The sequence below is a fragment of the Panthera leo genome, chromosome A3 (genome assembly GCF_018350215.1).
Source record: "Panthera leo isolate Ple1 chromosome A3, P.leo_Ple1_pat1.1, whole genome shotgun sequence".
In the NCBI taxonomy this organism is placed as follows: domain Eukaryota; kingdom Metazoa; phylum Chordata; class Mammalia; order Carnivora; family Felidae; genus Panthera; species Panthera leo.
This window is the reverse complement of record NC_056681.1, coordinates 60,714,354-60,733,489: the sequence shown is the minus strand read 5'-3', so window position 1 is coordinate 60,733,489 and position 19,136 is coordinate 60,714,354. Positions and strand designations below refer to the sequence as shown.

Genomic DNA, 19,136 nt, shown 5'->3' with positions numbered 1-19,136 from the left:
ACCACTTTCTTACATCATTCACAAAAATAAACTCAAAATGGATAAAGGACCTGAATGTGAGACAGGAAACCACCAAAATCCTAGAGGAGAAAGCAGGAAAAAAACCTCTCTGACCTCAGCCGCAGGAATTTCTTAGCAATTTCTTACTTGACACATTTCCAAACGCAAGGGAATTAAAAGCGAAAATGAACTATTGGGACCTCATGAAGATAAAAAGCTTCTGCACTGCAAAAGAAACAATCAACAAAACTAAAAGGCAACCAATGGAATGGGAAAAGATATTTGCAAATGACATATCGGACAAAGGCCTAGTATCCAAAATCTATAAAGAGCTCACCAAACTCCACACCTGAAAAACAAATAATCCAGTGAAGAAATGGGCAAAAAACATGAATAGACACTTCTCAAAAGAAGACATCCAGATGGCCAACAGGCACATGAAAAGATGCTCAACGTCGCTCCTCATCAGGGAAATACAAATCAAAACCACACTCAGATACCACCTCACGCCAGTCAGAGTGGCTAATATGAACAAATCAGGAGACTATAGATGATGGAGAGGATGTGGAGAAATGGAAACCCTCTTGCACTGTTGGTGGGAATGCATACTGGTGCAGCCGCTCTGGAAAACAGTGTGGAGGTTCCTCAAAAAATTAAAAATAGATCTACCCTAAGACCCAGCAATAGCACTTCTAGGAATTTACCCAAGGGATACAGGAGTGCTGATACATAGGGGCACTTGTACCCCAATGTTTACAGCAGCACTTTCAACAATAGCCAAATTATGGAAAGATCCTCAATGTCCATCAACTGATGAATGGATAAAGAAATTGTGGTTCATATACAGAATGGAATACTACGTGGCAATCAGAAAGAATGAAATATGGCCTTTTGTAGCAATGTGGATGGAACTGGAGAGTGTTATGCTAAGTGAAATAAGTCATAGAGAAGAAGACAGATACCATATGTTTTCACTCTTATGTGGATCCTGAGAAACTTAACAGAAGACCATGGGGGAGGGGAAGGAAAAAAAGAAAAAGGTTAGGGAGGGAGGGAGCCAAAACATAAGAGACTCTTAAAAACTGAGAACTGAGGGTTGATGGGAGGTGGGAGGGAGGGGAAAGTGGGTGATGGGCATTGAGGAGGGCACCTGTTGGGATGAGCACTGGGTGTTGTATGGAAACCAATTTGACAATAAATTTCATATTTTAAAAAATAAATAAGGTAAGAAAAAAATTAAAATTAAAACTAAAAAAATCAATGTATTAGCCATTTTAATAAACCAAAAATATAAAAATAAAATGATATGACCACTCAATATTTGCAGAAAAGGCATTTGATGAAATTCTATACCCATTCATGATAAAAATTCTAAGTAAACTTAGAAGAGAAGGTCTTCAACCTGATAAAATGTTTCTACAAAAACATGCAGCTAATATCATAGTCCAAAAAGAAATACTGAATCCTTTTTCCTTAAGATGACAAATGAGGCAAAGATGTCCACTCTCATCACTTTGTTCAATACCAGACAGAAAAGAAAGGCATTCAGATTGGAAAAAAAGAAGTAAAACTATCTTTATATGCAAAGGACATGACTGTATTATGTAGAAAATCCTTTAAAAGCTACCAAAAAAAAAAAAAAAAACCCTACTAGAACTAAAAAAATTGAATTTAAGCAATATTACAGAATAAAAGATAACAAAATTCTACCTTATTTCTGTGTATAGACTATCAAAAACTGCAATACAAAATTTAGGAATGAAATATCATTTTCAATGGCGTTTTAAAAACCCATGAGATAAGGATAATAACAATATATGTATATAATATCTATACACTAAAAAGTATAAAACATGTGGATAGACTATATTTATGTCCCCAAAGATTCATTATTGTTAAGATCTTCAACTTGCTCCATATTGATCTGTACATTCAATACCATGCTATCAAACTCCATATAAGTTTTTTTCTGTAGAAAATAACTCATTCTAAAATTTATATGGAAATGAAGAGGCCCCATAACAGCAGACCTTCTCAGAAAGAACACATTTAGAGGATTCACACTAATTCATTTGAAGACTTTCTGTAAGGCTATATTAATTAATGAAGCTTTATATGATACTGGCTTACTATGACACTGGCTAAGAATAGACATATATATCCATGGACAGAAGAGTTCAGAAATAGATCCATACCAAAAAAAGAAAAAAAAGAAATAGATCCATACACACAGGATTATTTTATTTTTGCTAAAAGTTCTTAGATAACTCAGTGGTGAAATACCATCTTTTCAACAAATAGCACTGGACAACTTCAAATCATGTGGGGAAAAAAATAAACCTCGATCATTATCTTACATCATACATAACTATTAATTCAAAATGTATCATAGACTACAATACAAAAGTGTAAGATTTCTGGAAGAAGAAAAGAAGAAAGCCGATGCATCTTGTTGTATGCAAAGATTTATGAGATAGGACACAGAAATACCAAGTAGGGAAAAAAAAACTGATAAACTGGACTTGACCAAAAATTTAAAACCTCTGCTCTTCAAAAGACTTAAAAATGCAAGCCAATGACTAGGAGAAAATATTTAAAAGTATACATATCTGACAAAGAAACATCTAGAGTGTTCCAAAAAATTCTTACAACTTAGTAACAGGAATCATAATAAAAAGATGGGCAACAGATTTGAACAGAGACTTCGCAAAAGATATTTTCATGATCATTAGGAATGTGGAAAGCTGCACTACATTATTAGTTAAAAAGGAAATGCAAACTAAAACTACAATGTGACAATACATGTGTCAGGAAAAATGGAGAACCACTGGAACTCTCATTCAATGCAAATGGGAGAGTAAAGTGATACAACCAGTTTGCAAAATAGTTTGTCAGTTTCTTACAAAGTTAAGCCTACTTATATGATCCAGCAATTCTGCTGCTAGTTTTTTACCCTAGAAAAAGTGAAAATTTATGCACAAAGACTTGCGCATGATGTTCATAGCCGTTTATTCATAATGGCCAAAAACTAGAAACAATCTGTTATAAACTAAATTGTGTCCCCTTAAAATGCATATGTTGAAGCCCTAACACCCCAGGATGACTGTAATTGGAGACAGGGCCTTTATGAAGGTGATTAAGGCTAAACGAGACCATAAGAATGGGGATTTAATCAAATATGACTGTGCCCCTACAAGAAGAATCACCAGGGATGCACATGCACAAAAGAAAGGCCTTGTGAGGACATAGTAATAAGGTGGCCAATCTGCAGACCAAGTTAAGAGGCCTCAGAAGAAACTTAAACTGCCATCACCTTGATCTTGGACTGCCAAACTCCAGAACTGAGAGAACATAAATTTATACTGTTTAAGCCACCCAATCTGCAGTATTTTATTTCACCAGAGTTAGCAGACTAATGCACACATTAAATGTCCATTAATAGGTGAATAAACAGATTGTGATTTGGCTATGCAATGGAATACTATTCAACAATATGAACTAATGAATGAACTAACATGCAACACTTGTGAGACAAGTTAAGACACAAATGAATACTTACTGTCTGATTCCATTTGTATAAAATTTTAGAGAAAGCAAATCTTATCTATAGTGACAGAAAGAAAACCAGTAATTGCTTAGGGATTGGGATGGATTGACTGCAAAAGGACTTGAAGGAATGTTAGGAAGGTGACGGAATGTTCTATACTATAACATGATTATACAGATGACTGTGAAAACGTATTCATTTGTCAAAACTCATCTGATCATAATGAGAATTTTTTATTGTATGTAAGTTACATTTCAGTATAGATGGTTAAAAATTAGTTTAAGTAGAGAGTTATTCAGGTGACTCATTACACATTTATATTTTCATCATAAATATATAAAATGCTGAACTAATAGCAGCCTTAAAAATACGGCAAAAACTGAGAAAATCATTCACAGAAAAATAGACAAATCCACAATTATAGAGGAGGATCTTAAGACATTTCTTTCAGTAACTAAAAATCAAAAATACAAATTTGGTAAGGGTTTTTAAGAACTGAATGACACTGTTAACAAGCCTAATCACATGTATATATAAATATGCTATATATAAAAACATATAACATACATATGCCCCCCAAAATAAGTGAATACACCTGCTTTTCAAGCTCATTTGGAGTATTATCAAATATTGTGTACCCTGCCACTAAGCAAGCCTTAACAGATATCAATAAGTTAATATCATATAAGCCATATTATTTCATCATAATATACAACAAAACTAGATATAAAAAATAGAATAATAATATCAAGTCCCGTGTGCATTGGAAATTTTAAAAATAGCTTCAGTGATCATAATTACTTTGGATATAAACAGACCAAACACCCCAATCAAAAGGCACAGAGTATCAGAATGAATAAAAAATCAAGATCCATCTATATGCTGCTTATAAAAGACTCATTTTAGACCTAAAGACACTTGCAGATTGAAAGTGAGGGGATGGAGAAACATTTATCATGCAAACCAATGTCAAAGGAAAGCCAGAGTGTAATGCATATATCAGACAACTACACTTTAAAACAAAGACTATAACAGAGACAAAGAAGGGCATTATATAATCATAAAGGGGACAATCCAAGAAGAAGATATAACAATTGTAAAAATTTTTACACTCAACATGAGAGCACCCAATATATAAAACAATTAATAACAAACATAAAAGAACTCATTGATAATAACATAATAATAGTAGGGGACTTTAACACCCCACCTGTATCAATGGACAGATCATCTAAACAGAAAATAAACAAGAAAACAATGACTTTGAATGACACACTGGACCAGATGGACTTAACATATATTCAGAATATTCCATCCTAAAACAGCAGAATATTCATTTGTTTCAAGTGCACATGGAACATTCTCCAGAATAGATCACATTTTAGGTCACAAAACAGGCCCCAACAAGTACAAAAACATTGAAATCATATCATGCACCTTTTCTGACCATAATGCTATGAATCTATAAGTCAACCACAAGAAAAAGTTCAAAAGACCACAAATACATGGAGGTTAGATAACACGCTACTAAATAATGAATGGGTCAACCACGAAATCAAAGAAGAAATTTAAAAATACCTGGAAACAAATGAAAATGAAAACACAATGGTCAAAAACCTTGGGGAAGCAGCAAAAGTGGTCCTAAGAGGGAAGTATATAGAAATACGGCCTACCTCACGAAGCAAGAAAAATCTCAAATATACAATTCTAACCTCACACCTAAAGGAGCTAGAAAAAGAACAAATGAAGCCTATCCCAGCAGAATGAAGGAAATAATAAAGATTAGAACAGAGATAAATGATATAGAAATTAAAAAAACAATAGAACAGATCAATGAAACTAGGAGCTGGTTCTTTAAAAAAATTCATAAAATTGATAAACTTCTAGCCAGACTTATCAAAAACAAAAGAGAAAGGATCCAAATAAATAAAATCAAGAATGAGAGAGGAGAAATAACAACCAAAAAAAAAAAAAGAAATGCAAACAATTACAAGAGAATACCATGAAAAACTATATGCAAACAAAGGACAACCTGGATGAAATAGATAAATTCCTAGAAACATATAAACCACCAAAACTGAAAAAGGAAGGAAAAAAAAAAAAAAAACTTGAACAGACTGATAAACAGCAAAGAAATTGAATCAGTGATAAAAAAAAAAAAAAACAAAACAAAAAAAAAAACAAACCCACTCCCAACAAACAAAAGTCCAGAGCCAGATGGCTTCACAGGCAAATTCTACCAAACATTTAAAGAAGAGTTAATACCTATTCTTCTCAAACAATTCCAAAAAATAGAAAAGAAAGGAAAACTTCCAAATTCATTCTATGAGGCCAGCATTACCCTGATACCAAAAGTAGATAAAGACTTCACTAAAAAGAAAACTACAGGCTAATACCCCTGATGAACATGGATGCAAAAATGTAAAAATTCTCAATAAAAATTAGCAAAACTGAATCCAATAACACATTAAAAAAATCATTCACCACAACCAAGTGGGATTTATTCCTGGGTTGCAAGGGTAGTTCAATATTCATAAATCAAACAATGTGATACACCACATTGATAAAAGAAAGCATAAGAACCATACAATCATTTCAACAGAAAACACATTTGACAAAGTACATCTATTCATGATAAAAACCCTCAACAAAATAGGTTTGGGGGAACATACCTCAACATAATAAAGTCCGTATATGAAAAACCCACAGATAGTATCATCATCATCAGTGGGGAAAAGCTGAGAGCTTTTCCTCTAGAGTCAGGAACAAGACAAGGATGTCCACCCTCACCACTGTACCACCACTAGTACCACTAGTACTGGAAGTCCTAGACACAGCAATCAGACAACAAAAAGAAATAAAAGGCATCCAAATTGGCAAGGAGAATGTAAAAGTTTCACTATTTTCAGATGAGATGATACTCTATATAGAAAATCCAAAAGCCTCCGCCAAAAACTGCTAGAAATGATACACAAATGCAGTAAAGTTGCAAAAGTTCAGTAAAGGATACAAAATTAACATACAGAAATCTGTTGCCTTTCTATACACCAATAATGAAGCAGCAGAAAAAGAAATTAAGGAATCAATCCCATTGGCAATTGCACCAAAAACCATAAGGAACCTAGGAATAAACCTAATCAAAGAGGTGAAAGACCTGTACTCTGAAAACTATAAAACACTGATGAAAAAAACTGAAGAACAAAGAAATGGAAAGACATTCCATGTTCATGGATTGAAAGAACAAATATTGTTAAAATGTCTCTACTACCCGAAGTAAGCTACAAATTAAAGGCAATTCCTATCAATATACCAATCGCATTTTTCACAGACCGAGAACAAACATTCCTAAAATTTGTATGGAACCACAAAAGACCTTGAATAGCCAAAACAACCTTGAAAAAGAAAAGCAAAGCTGGAGGTATCACAATTCCAAATTTTAAATTACACTACAAAGCTGTAGTGATCAAAACAGTATGGTACTGGCCCAAAAATAGACACATAGATCAATGGAACAGAATAGAAAACCCAGAAATAAACCCACAGCTATATGGTCAATTAATCTTCAACAAAGCAGGAAAGAATGTCCAATGGGAAAAAGGCAGTCTCTTCAACAAATGGTGCTGGGAAAACTGGAGAGCAACATGCAAAAGAATGAAACTGGGCCAATCTCTTACACCAAACACAAAACTAAATTCAAAGTGGATTAAAGACCTAATTTTGAGACCCCAAAACATCAAAATCCTAGAGGAGTACACAGAGAGTAACCTCTTTGACAACAGCTGTAGCAACTTCTTTCTAGATATGTCTCCTGAGGCAAGGGAAACAAAAGCAAAAATAAATTATTGGGATTTCATCAAAATAAAAAGCTTCTGCACAGCAAAGGAAACAATCAACAAAACTAAAAGGTAACCTACGGGATGGGAGAAGATATTTGCAAATGAGAAATGAGGAATGATACAGGGTTAGTATCCAAAATCTATAAAGAACTTATCAAACTCAACACCCAAAATATGAATAATCCAATTAAAAATGGACAGAAGACACGAATAGATACTTTTCCAAAGAAGACATCCAGATGGGCAGCAGACACGTGAAACAATGCTCAACATCACTCATCATCAGAGAATACCAATCAAGACTACCATGAAATATTACCTCACTCCTGTCAGAAGGGCTAAAATCAAAAACACAAGAAACAGTAGATGTTGGCGAGGATGTGGAGAAAGGGGAACCCCTCCTGCACTGTTGGTGGGAATGCAAACTGGTGTAGCTACTCTGAAAAACATATGGATGTTCCTCAAAAAGTTAAAAAAAGAACTACCCTATGATCCAGCAATTGCATTACTAGGTATTCACCCCAAGAATACAAAATACTAATTCAAAGGGATACATGTACCCCAGTGTTTATAGCAGCATTAACTACAACAGCCAAATTATGGAAACAGCTCACATGTCCATCAGCTGATGAATGGATAAAAGAAGATGTGGTATACTTATACAATGAAATATTACTCAGCCATCAAAAAGAATGACATCTTGCCATTTGCAACAACATGGAAGGAGCTAGAGAGTATTACGCTAAGTGAAATAAGTCAGTCAGAGAGACAAATACCATATGATTTCACTCATGTGGAATTTAAGAAACAAAATAAATAAGCAAGAGGGAAAAAAAGAGAGAGGGAGGCAAACCAAGAAACAGATTCTTGACTATAGAGAACAAACTGATGGTTACCAGAGGGGAGGTTGGTGGGGGACTCGGGGAAATAGAGGATGGGGATTAAGGAGGGCATTTGTGATAAGCACTAAGTGTTGTATGAAAGTTTTGAATCACTATATTGTACACCTGAAACTAATATTACACTATATGCTAACTAACTGGAATTTAAATAAAAACTTAAAAAAAGAAAATAAAGTAGTTAAAATTTTTGAAAAAAATAAATAACTTCAGTGATCAAAAATAAATCGTTATTAAAATAAATCATTATTGAACTAGGTGATACTTTTAAGTGAATGGCAATAAAAGCATTACCTCAAAACTTGTAGGATGCAGCCAAACAAATATTTAGAAAGAAATTTCTAGTCTTAAATTCATACAAAAGAAGAAAGATGTTAAATTATGGAATTTGATATATTTATTTTATAATGTATTTGAAAGAGTTTGATAAGGACAAAGGATAGCCAAAATAATTTGGGGGAACATTAATCCCAGATATCAAGACTTAACATAAAACTATAGAAGTTTCAAGAGTTTATTGTTGGCAAACAGATAAAGTTATAAATGGAGCAGAACAAATGGAAATTTATTTTTATGACAAAGTAGACTTATAATTCAGTGAATAAAGAATGGGGATATCCATCTACAAAAATAAAAAAATTACATCTCTATGTCAAACCACACACAATTCAACCTCAAGTGGATTAAATATCTAAATGTAAAGGGCAAAATTCCACATACTTTTAGAATTTTAGAAGAACCTTTAAAAGAAAATATAAGAAAATATCTTTCTATTCTTGGAATAGTAAAGGATTTCTTAAAGAAGACATATAAACATAAACCATATTTGGGAGAGATTGACAATAATTCTAACAGCATCAGAATTTAAAACTTCTGTTTATATTCCAAGCACAATGAAAAGACAAGTAACAGCAAAAGAGGATAACTATACCACCTTTAAATTTTTTTAAGTTTATTTATTTATTTTTGAGAGTGAGAAAGAGAGAGTATGTGTGTGTGTGCACAAGCAGGGGAGGGGCAGAGAGAGAGAGAGAGAGAGAGAGAGAGAGAGAGAGAGAATCCCAAGCAGGCTCCACAATGTCAGCACAGAACCCTATTTGGGGCTTGAACTCAAACCATGAGATCATGACCTGAGCCGAAATCAAGAGTCAGACGCTTAACTGAGCCACCCAGGCATCCCGGCTATAATATCTTTCAAAGGATTATTACCAAGAGTATATAGATAATCCTGATAAGTCAATATGAAAAAGATAAATAACCCAATAGAAAAATGAGCAAAGTTTACAAAAATTCATTCAAGAGAAAATTTATAGAGGAGGAATTCTGAATGGCCAAGAAATAAGAAAAAATTCTCAATTTCACTTGTAATCAAGGAAACAGAAAACAAAAAGTATAGAAAACATTTTAAAGTTTGATAATATCAAGTATTGCTTAGTACTTGAGAAAATACCAACTCCATGATTTCTGATGAAATGGTAAAACTTTAGAGAGCAATACAATACTTCGAAGAGTTAAACCTGCCTTGTTATTCCACTTCTAGTCATAAACCCAGAGAAATATATACCCGAGGAGAAACATAAAAGAATGTTTGTTGCAGCATTTTATTAAAGAAAAAGTGAAGACAATTAAATTTCCTTTAATATGGGAACGAATTTTAATATTTACACAATGACTATAAGATGCAACTGTTTAGATCTATACTTTGTGTATCACATAGATAAATTTCAAAATTATAATATTGAGCAAAAAAGGCAAATTACAAATGGATATCTAGAGTATCACTTAAGAACCTAAAGCACACAAAACAACATTATATATCATTTGTGGGTGATAGATACGTAGAAGAAGCATAAACATATGCAAAAGAGTTATACAACTGACATGAAAGTTATTCACACCAGTCATTAGGGAGGCAAGAGGGAAAAGGATGAGTTCTATCTGTAATATTTTGTTTCTTTACATAAAGAGAAACTTGAAGCAACAGTGGAAAATATTAGTATCCTTCAACCAGTGAGATGTGTGTATGTGTTTTACTTACATTACTTTTTTTTGCACTTTTTTGGTATGTTTGAAATAGTTCCTAACTTTTAAAAATGCTAAAGATTATTCTAGTTGTAGGGTAGATAATAGATTAGAGCAAAACCAGAGTGGGTATTGGAGAACAATTAGGCTACAATTCATAATATATTTAAATAATTTAAGTGTTTGTTTATATATTTAATTTATGGAATGCCAAACAAAACTCTTTCAAAATGATGTAGAATGTCCCACAAATACATTTTCCCAAACTTACCTGCTCGACCTCTCTGTTGAGAGAATCTACTTTTTCTTTTAATCTGTTACCTTCTGCCTCAGCAGTAATAAGTTCTAATTTGAGGGTATTGTTATCTGCCTCTGCTTGACGGGCCTTATTTTCCCAGTTTTCAGCATCTTCATTGGCTTTTCGGAGTTGGTCCATAATTTGCCGGTTCTCAGATTCCTAAAAAGCAATTTTAGGACTTACTTTAAAAGATGTAAAATGGTCAACATACAATATAAAGTAAACATTATTTGCCAGGTCACGGGAAATTTATTTGCTACAGAACCATTTGTAACATAATCTCAAGAAATCGTATCTATATTCTCCATTTAGAAAATTGGTCATCCTGTAATCAACAAAAGGGAGTGGGACCAGGATCTGCCCTGCCTCCTGAGTCACACTCACCCATCTAGTAAAGTCAAGTTGGTTCCTATATTTGCTTTTGTTCAAACAAAATCCTTCATTGCCTCCTCTCCCTATATATCCGTTTAGTGACTATTTGCTACTCTGGTTTTTGAGTTTCTGCCTTGGCCAACCTTCTATACTTGTGCATTCCTTTGTTCCTGACTGCTTTTCTAGATTGTACTGGCTACAGAACTTCTGACTAATTACAAATTTCAAGCATAAATCTCTGATAATTCTGTTGATTTGGCACATCACCTGTCTAGTTCCTGCCTTTCATTCATAACCTCAGTCTTAATTTTCTCTATCATGGACTGTTCTATGATTTATGATTTACTTTTGCTTACTGTTCTAGTAACTTACCTAAAATTCCTAAGAAATAAAACAACAAACCTATGCCAACAAACACTACTCATAAATATACAGTCATATTGGGCATACAATATGGAACCACATTTTTAAAACTTTTTAATTTTTGTAGGTTTATTTATTTTGAGAGAGACAGAGAGTACACGTCCACACAAGCGAGAGGCAGAAAGAGAGGGAGAGAGAGAGAATCCCAAGCAGGCTCTGCATTATAAGTGCGGAGTCCAATGCAGGGCCTGAACCCATAAACTGCTATATCACAACCCCAGCTGATATCAAGAGTTGGACGCTCAATTGACTGAGCCATCCAGGTGCCCCAAACCACATGTTTAAAACCTTAAAAGTTCTATCATGAGAGACTGACTAAAAAGTGGGATCTTATTTATAAGGAATATAATAACTCCACAAATACACAAATAGTATACTATATTGAGTAATCATTATGAGGCTATTTTTAAAAACATGTTTTAGTAATATGGTTTGGCTAACTCATTCTTACAAAGTCATTTATAATTTTGGTTATTATTAAAAAGGTACCAGACCTCTCTCTCATTAATACCTGTTAATAACCAGTGAATTTCTATCAGAACCATAAAATGATCACATTGCAATAAATGATATCTCACCCTAAGAAAGCTTTCAAATCAGATTTAAGTTTTAACAAATATGATTAACCATGAGATGGTTAAAATTCAGTTAATATCGCCACCTTGTGGTTTGGTTACCTATAACTAATATAGAATCTTGTCAAGTTTGTTAACATGCTCAACTACTGCACTGACTTTCAAGATTTGGATATTCTCAATGTGCCTGTAGGAATCTGATGTGTTTTTCCATTATTGTACTAAAAACAACAGCTGTGCACTTAGTATGTACCTGGGAAACACACGGTACAGTATGTATAAACTGAATTCTACCCCCATCACTCTTCACCCTCTTTAACTTTCTGTGGCACTCACTGTCTTATGCCATTCTCTTAACACTGCCTGAGAGTTTTATGTTGTTAGATGTGGATGTCCAGTCTCCCCAGTAACACTCTGAGTTCCTTGAAGATAGAAACCATTTTTTTATACTATATTAAGTTTTCTAAAATATGAACCATTTCTTATATTAAATGTAGTTTTGTGACTCCCAGGTAACACATGGTTCAAAGTTCAAGCAGTAAAAAGGGACTGGCATGAATGTGTCACTCCTGGTCACCAAATACCTGGTGCACCTCCCTCTGGTCAACCAGAAACCATATTTTCCCTTTTTTTGTATCTACTCAAAGCAACCAGAGCAGTGTGGAGCCCAAGATAGGCAACAGAAATCAAAACCACAATGAGATACCACCTCACACCTTTCAGAATGGCTAAAATTAACAACTTAGGAAACAACAGATGCTGATGAGGATGCAGAGAAAGAGGATCTCTTTTGCACTGCTGGTGGGAATGCAAACTGGTATAGCCACAGTGGAAAAGAGTATGGAGGTTCCTCAAAAAATTAAAAATAGAACTACTGTACAACCCAGCAATTGCACTACTAGGTATTTATCCAGAGGATATAAAAATGCTGAATTCGAAGGGGCACATGCACCCCAATGTTTATAGCAGCACTATCAACAACAGCCAAATTATGGAACGAGCCCAAATGTCCATCAACTGATGAATGGATAAAGAAGATGTGGTACACACACACACACACACACACACACACACACACACACACAATGGAATACTACTCAGCGATGAAAAAGAATGAAATCTTGGGACACTTGGGTGGCTCAGTCGGTTAAGCATCAGACTTTGGCTCAGGTCATGATCTCATGGTTTGTGGGTTCGAGACCCATATTGGGGTCTGTGCTGACAGCTCAGAGGCTGGAGCCTGCTTCGGATTCTGTATCTCCCTCTCTCTCTCCCCCTCCCCTGTTCATGCTCTGTCTCTCAAAAATAAATGTCAAAAACTTTTTAAAAAAGAATGAAATCTTGCTTGCCATTTGCAACAATGTGGATGGAACTAGAGTCTATTATGTTAAGCAAAATAAGATAAAGGCAGATATATGACTTCACTTATATGTGGAATCTGAGAAAAACAACAGATGAGCATAGGGGAAGGGAAGGAAAAATAAGGTAAAAACAGAGGGAGGCAAACCATAAGAGACTCTTAAAGACAAAGAACAAGCTGAGGGTTGCTGGAGGGGAGGTTGGTGGGGGGACAGGTTAAATGAGTGATGGGCTTTAAGGAGGGCATTTTTGGGGATGAGCACTGGGTGTCATATATAAAAGAGCAATCACTGGGTTCTACACCTGAAGGCAAGACTACACTGTATGTTAGCTAACTCGAATTTGAATTTTTTAAAAAAGTGAAACTATTCTTTGGTATTTTCCAATTCCCTTTCAGCATCTGTTTACCTCTTTCTGGTGCTGTCCCCACCTCAGTACCCTCCACCTCTGGTCCATTATTGGGCTCAATACTATACTTCTCCACAGCAAAACTGGCTGCCTCAGCTGTAATCCTTTGTGCTACTTGACTGAATTAAGGATACAGCCTCCCCTAATTGATCTCCCTCTTTCTGATTTTGTTACCCTTCTGATTTATTCCTCCCCAGATCACCAGAACGATCTTTCTAAAAGGCAATTCTTCAAATAACTTCTGGGCTCATGTTGTAACAAAAGCTTCCTGAAAACAGAGTTCAAACAAGTCCTTCTACTTCTGTATCATCACTACCTATACCCTCCCCTCTATCTACAGAACCTACTTTTTTCCCCTTACACCTTTGTTCAGATTGTCCTCACTGCCCGGGGTGCCATTCTGTTTCTTACTTTTCATCTCTGGCACCTCAGCACCTACCATACTACATGCTGAATGAGTGAATGAATCAAGTGCTCAACAATTCTTAATGGACCTGTGGTTTATTCTCTCAGGGGACTGCCAGGATCCATCCAGTTTTGTTGTGAAACAAAATAAAAGAACTCACAGAAGGACACCAACAGCTGAGAGAAGCCTGATGTGTGATGTCTGAAAATACCATTCCACACTCTAAAAGCCCCGATCCCTAATGGTGGAATTTCAGATAATGTGACAAGCTAGGGAGAAAAAGGGAAGTGTCTAACACTGACTGAAATCTTACTACATTAAATGCTTAGATATTCATTTATTTATATTCTGTTCTGTTCCAGAATATACTTAAATGGTTCACTGTGCTAGGTCTATCTTACTTACTTGGGCTTTCTTTCCAATTACAGATGGGATGCTGAGACTCAGATTGAGTAGCCTACATAAGTTCATGTTATGAGTAAGAAGGGGGGTCAGACCTATCTGAATTTGAAGCTTCCATTCAATTATAGTATTACATTGCTGGCACCTTAAAATCAAGACATGTAAGAAACGACCTGCTTTTCCAATGTAAGGCTGCCGACTTACTGCCTTACCTGCAATTTAGAAATCCTCAGAATCTCTTCTCTCTCAAAGTCTTAAACAGTCTTATGCACACTAAAAATGAATGCTCAAGAAATGTTTACAGACTGATTTTAAATGAGATGTTAAATAAAACAAGGAAAACAGTTTGGGGGTGGAAAGTTCCTATTAATGGTTTGAGTGGTAGGTAGGAAATACTATACCTATTATATTAATTAAGGTAACTATATTATTTTAGATAATATTTTACCAATGGGCATACCTAACATCCTTGGTCAAGCTGTCTGTTTATTCCAGGAGGACCACACATACTCTAGATTTATTTGGTCACTAACACAGAAGTACAGAGCAGAGCCATCTACTCTGGTCCTAAGAAATAGATGATCCCTATAAACATTGGGGTACAAGTGCCCCTATGCATCAGCACCCCTGTATCCCTTGGGTAAATTCTTTCAACAATAGCCAAATTATGGAAAGAGCCTAAATGTCCATTAACTGATGAATGGATAAAGAAGATGTGGTTTATAAATATAATGGAATACTACTTGGCAATGAAAAAGAATGAAATTTGGCCTTTTGTAGCAACATGGATGGAACTGGAGAGTGTTATGCTAAGTGAAATAAGTCATACAGAGAAAGACAGGTACCATATGTTTTCACTCACATGTGGATCCTGAGAAACTTAACAGAAGACTATGGGGGAGGGGAAGGGAAAAAAATTTAGAGAGGGAGAGAGCCAAAACATAAGAGACTCTTAAAAACTGAGAACAAACTGAGGGTTGATGGGGGGGTGGGAGGGAGGGGAAAGTGGGTGATGGGCATTGAGGAGGGCACCTGTTGGGATAAGCACTGGGTGTTGTATGGAAACCAATTTGACAGTAAATTTCATATTAAAATATATATATATATGTGTGTGTGTGTGTCTGTGTGTGTGTGTATATATATATATATATATAAAAGGAAAGAAACAAAGAAAGAAAAAAAGAAAGAAAGGCCCCCACAACAGTGATCAATTCTGATCTTCTACACAATCAGGCAGAGCCTCTTTTGTCAAAGGTTTACAACTGAAAATTACCATTTTCAAATATAAATGAGCTGAAATTGATTCTGATCTCTTGTCCTTCAGCCAATTAGGAGGATTCTACTTATCTAGGATGGCTGAATATACAATTAATCCATCATTGTCAACACTAAAATATGCTATGTGTTTTAAAAAGCCTTGATTCAGCTGTCCCTATGAGAAGTAACTAGCAAAATTTCATCAGTATCATGAGCAAACAGAAAAAAAAATGTATACATACTTCAGACTTTAATATACTCTTCAGCTTGTTAACCTCCAAATTAGTATCTTGGACCTTCTGTTTTATGTCGTTAAGTTCATTATGTGTATCATTCAATTTTTTAGACAGGGCCTATAAAGAAAAATATAGCTAGATTTGACAACAAAAAATAAAAATAGAAACTTTCTCTATGTCAAAACCACTATTAATTTTAAATATTTATAGTAAATGTGATAAAAAAAAATTTAGTATACCTAATATATAAAGCTCATAAAAACCAAAAACACCTCAGCTCTTCATGCTTTCTAATATCACATTCTTTGCCATAACTCCTTCCAGTGAGTTGAAGTCTATTTAACCACATTTCTATCTAATCTTGCCTTCACAATTTTTTTTTTTTTTTTTTTTTTTTGCTAATTGGACAATAAATAACAGGACACAAATTGAAAATCTGTGCTTGAAAATTGTTTATTTATTGGGAATTCCTGCTTGTTGCTCTTGGAAATACTGCAACATTCACCATGTGAATAAGTCTGGGCAAGGCTGTGAGATAATGGGAGACATGTGGCCCATCACCCCACTAGCAAAAAAATAAAACAAAACAGAAAACACATGAATCCAAATAGTAAATGAGCAAAGAACCCAACAGACAATTCACAAAAAGGAAGCCCAAGGGCATAGTACTTGAAAAAAGTTAAAATTTATAAGTAATAAAAAAACATTTTAATTTTCTAAACTTTTAAAATTTTACTAATTTTAAATAATTTTTTAAAAATGAAATACTATTTTGTCTATCAAATTAGCAAAGAATTAAAGTTATTCTGTTAAACCCAGGAATGAGCATTTCCATGTATCTTAAAATAAACAAAATTTGCAAAAGCAAATCTGTTATCTGCTATCTACAATCTACATCAGGAGACATTTTTAAATGCTCATAAGAGCAGGAATGACAAGTATGTTGCTTTTTGTTGAAGGTGGGAGATAGATTCATGAGTATTCACTACATTTGAAAATGTCCACTTAGAAAGGCTTTTTTTTTTTTAATTTAAAAAAGAAACCTCATAAGCTTTGATTTAATTTAAAACTAAATCTAGTGAATGAAATTAATGAAAACAATGTTCACTAAGGCATTATTTGTTATGATGACAATATCTATGCATGTTAAGTAAATGAAGGCAGTAAAAGTATCTACACAGTGGCATAACCACATACATTATGTATCTACCTATGAGAAATTGTTTAGAATAATTTTTAATAACAGAGGAAAATATCCATCTATATTTAGTGAAAAAGTCAGGATAAAACACTAAAAATACTTCATACCAATTTGTTAGAAATTGTGGTATTGCGGATGAGATTTTTTTTAAAGGTTTCTGTTTTCCAAATTTGCTGTGATGTGGGTTTTAACTTGTGGTCCACAAAGGGATCCAACTTCTACCCTTGGGCCTATAACCCAAACAAAGGAAAAAACTACTCTTGAACAAATGTAAATTGTTTTAACACCAATTTATTCTGATTATAAAAAATGTTTATGAAGTTTTAACGAAGCAAGGGAGTGCTTATGATGTCACAGTAAGCAAGTAACAGCAACAAGATATTTGTCCAGTGATTGTGCTAGACACTCTGATGAGTACTTTCTAGGCATGTTCTCATTTCCTCTCCATTTTTACATATATAAACTAAGACTCAGGAAAGTTTAATGGTATGATCACACAGCCAAGCAGGGTATTGAAACTCATGAGTCTTAAATACTCCAGGCCTTATCATGTAGGAAAAACCATGATATAAAGTAGTGTGTGGTTTTATCCCACTTACATTAAAAAGTTCATTATGTAAGTTAAAAATATTTAACAATTAAAAATACAGACTTCTATGATGCAGACTAAACACACTGAGAGTGACAGCAAGTGGGGGAGTCATTTAGACTGAATCATTTTAAGAGGGGAAAAAAGCTTCCAAATAGAGTTTTTTAATGTTCAAATTAAAATACTGATATTAGAAATGAAAAAAGTGGATAAACTGAAATACATTGTCTTAGAAAGAGAATAATTATAAAAGAAAATTTCCCAAGTAGAATCACAGTGCTAAGGAGGACCAAAATATATTCATCCTTAAAGAGAATAATAGTCCACCAAATAAATCTACCCCTTTCTTAAAAGTTTCTGAAGGTTTTTCTCTTCCTTTGTTGATTTGTTCAAATATTTACCCTTCAGTAAGGAAGTACTTCCTAAGATTTAATACAAATCTATTATATCACCACTCTCTCCTTTAATACTTCATGTTTGAGAATTTCATTTATAAAATATGAGGCATAATCTGCAGAGTAAAGGCAAAAAAAAAAAAATGGCTGATTCCAAAGCCTGAGGTCTTCTACAAAATAAAATGAGGACTGAGAATCAGAATAAAACAAAAATTTTTCTTGGATAAGAAAGATTCTAGGAACAAGTATACCTGGTTTTCTTGTTTGGCTTTAGAAAATTGTTCTTGGACAGTATCATTCTCATGAGCCAAGATATCTCTTTCCCTGGCAATCTGAGCCAGCTCATCATTTGTTTCATCCAATTGCCGACGCATTCTGGAAATGTCTTGTTCACACATAATTAGGGCTTCAGTAGACTGTCTATTCCACAAATCAGATAGTACATAAAAAGAGACATTTTATCAAAAACAGAATAACAAATTCTCATAAGACAGAAGTTGGACAGTTAGCATGAAAACGTTTGATGTTTTAAACACATTTAAATTTTAAATACAGTCCATTGGAGTTTCTCAATGTTTCCCATATTTCACTCTAAAAAAGGATGCTAAATATACATAATAGTCAATGATTTGCTAAGTATTTCAAAACTTCTAATACTCCAGTATAAGAAAGCCTTCATTCTACCTCTGGCTGCTATAGCTTTGTCTCCTTTGCAGGTTCCCAGTCCTCTGCCATCCTAAAAATTAATGGTTCTCAGGGCTGAACCCTTAGCCTCCTGATTCTTCTCACCCTTATCTCAGAAAATCCTATTCAGGGGCACCTGGGTGGTTCGGTCGGTTGAGTGTCCAACTCGACTCAGGTCGTGATCTCACGGTTCATGAGTTCACACCCTGCAATGGGTTCTCTGCTGT

General features: G+C 34.4%; 1 protein-coding gene across 8 annotated transcripts in view; it reads right to left on the bottom strand.

Annotated features, from left to right (window-relative positions):
- TSGA10 (testis specific 10) overlaps positions 1-19,136 on the bottom strand; it is a 158,292-nt gene that overhangs the window by 73,164 nt on the left and 65,992 nt on the right. For all 8 annotated transcript variants that reach the window (XM_042932031.1, XM_042932030.1, XM_042932033.1 and 5 more), the window contains 3 exons: positions 18,477-18,645; positions 16,047-16,157; positions 10,576-10,761 (listed from right to left, as the gene is read on the bottom strand). In XM_042932031.1, the coding sequence (XP_042787965.1) occupies positions 10,576-10,761; positions 16,047-16,157; positions 18,477-18,645 (466 nt within the window). The remainder of the gene's footprint in view (positions 1-10,575; positions 10,762-16,046; positions 16,158-18,476; positions 18,646-19,136) is intronic.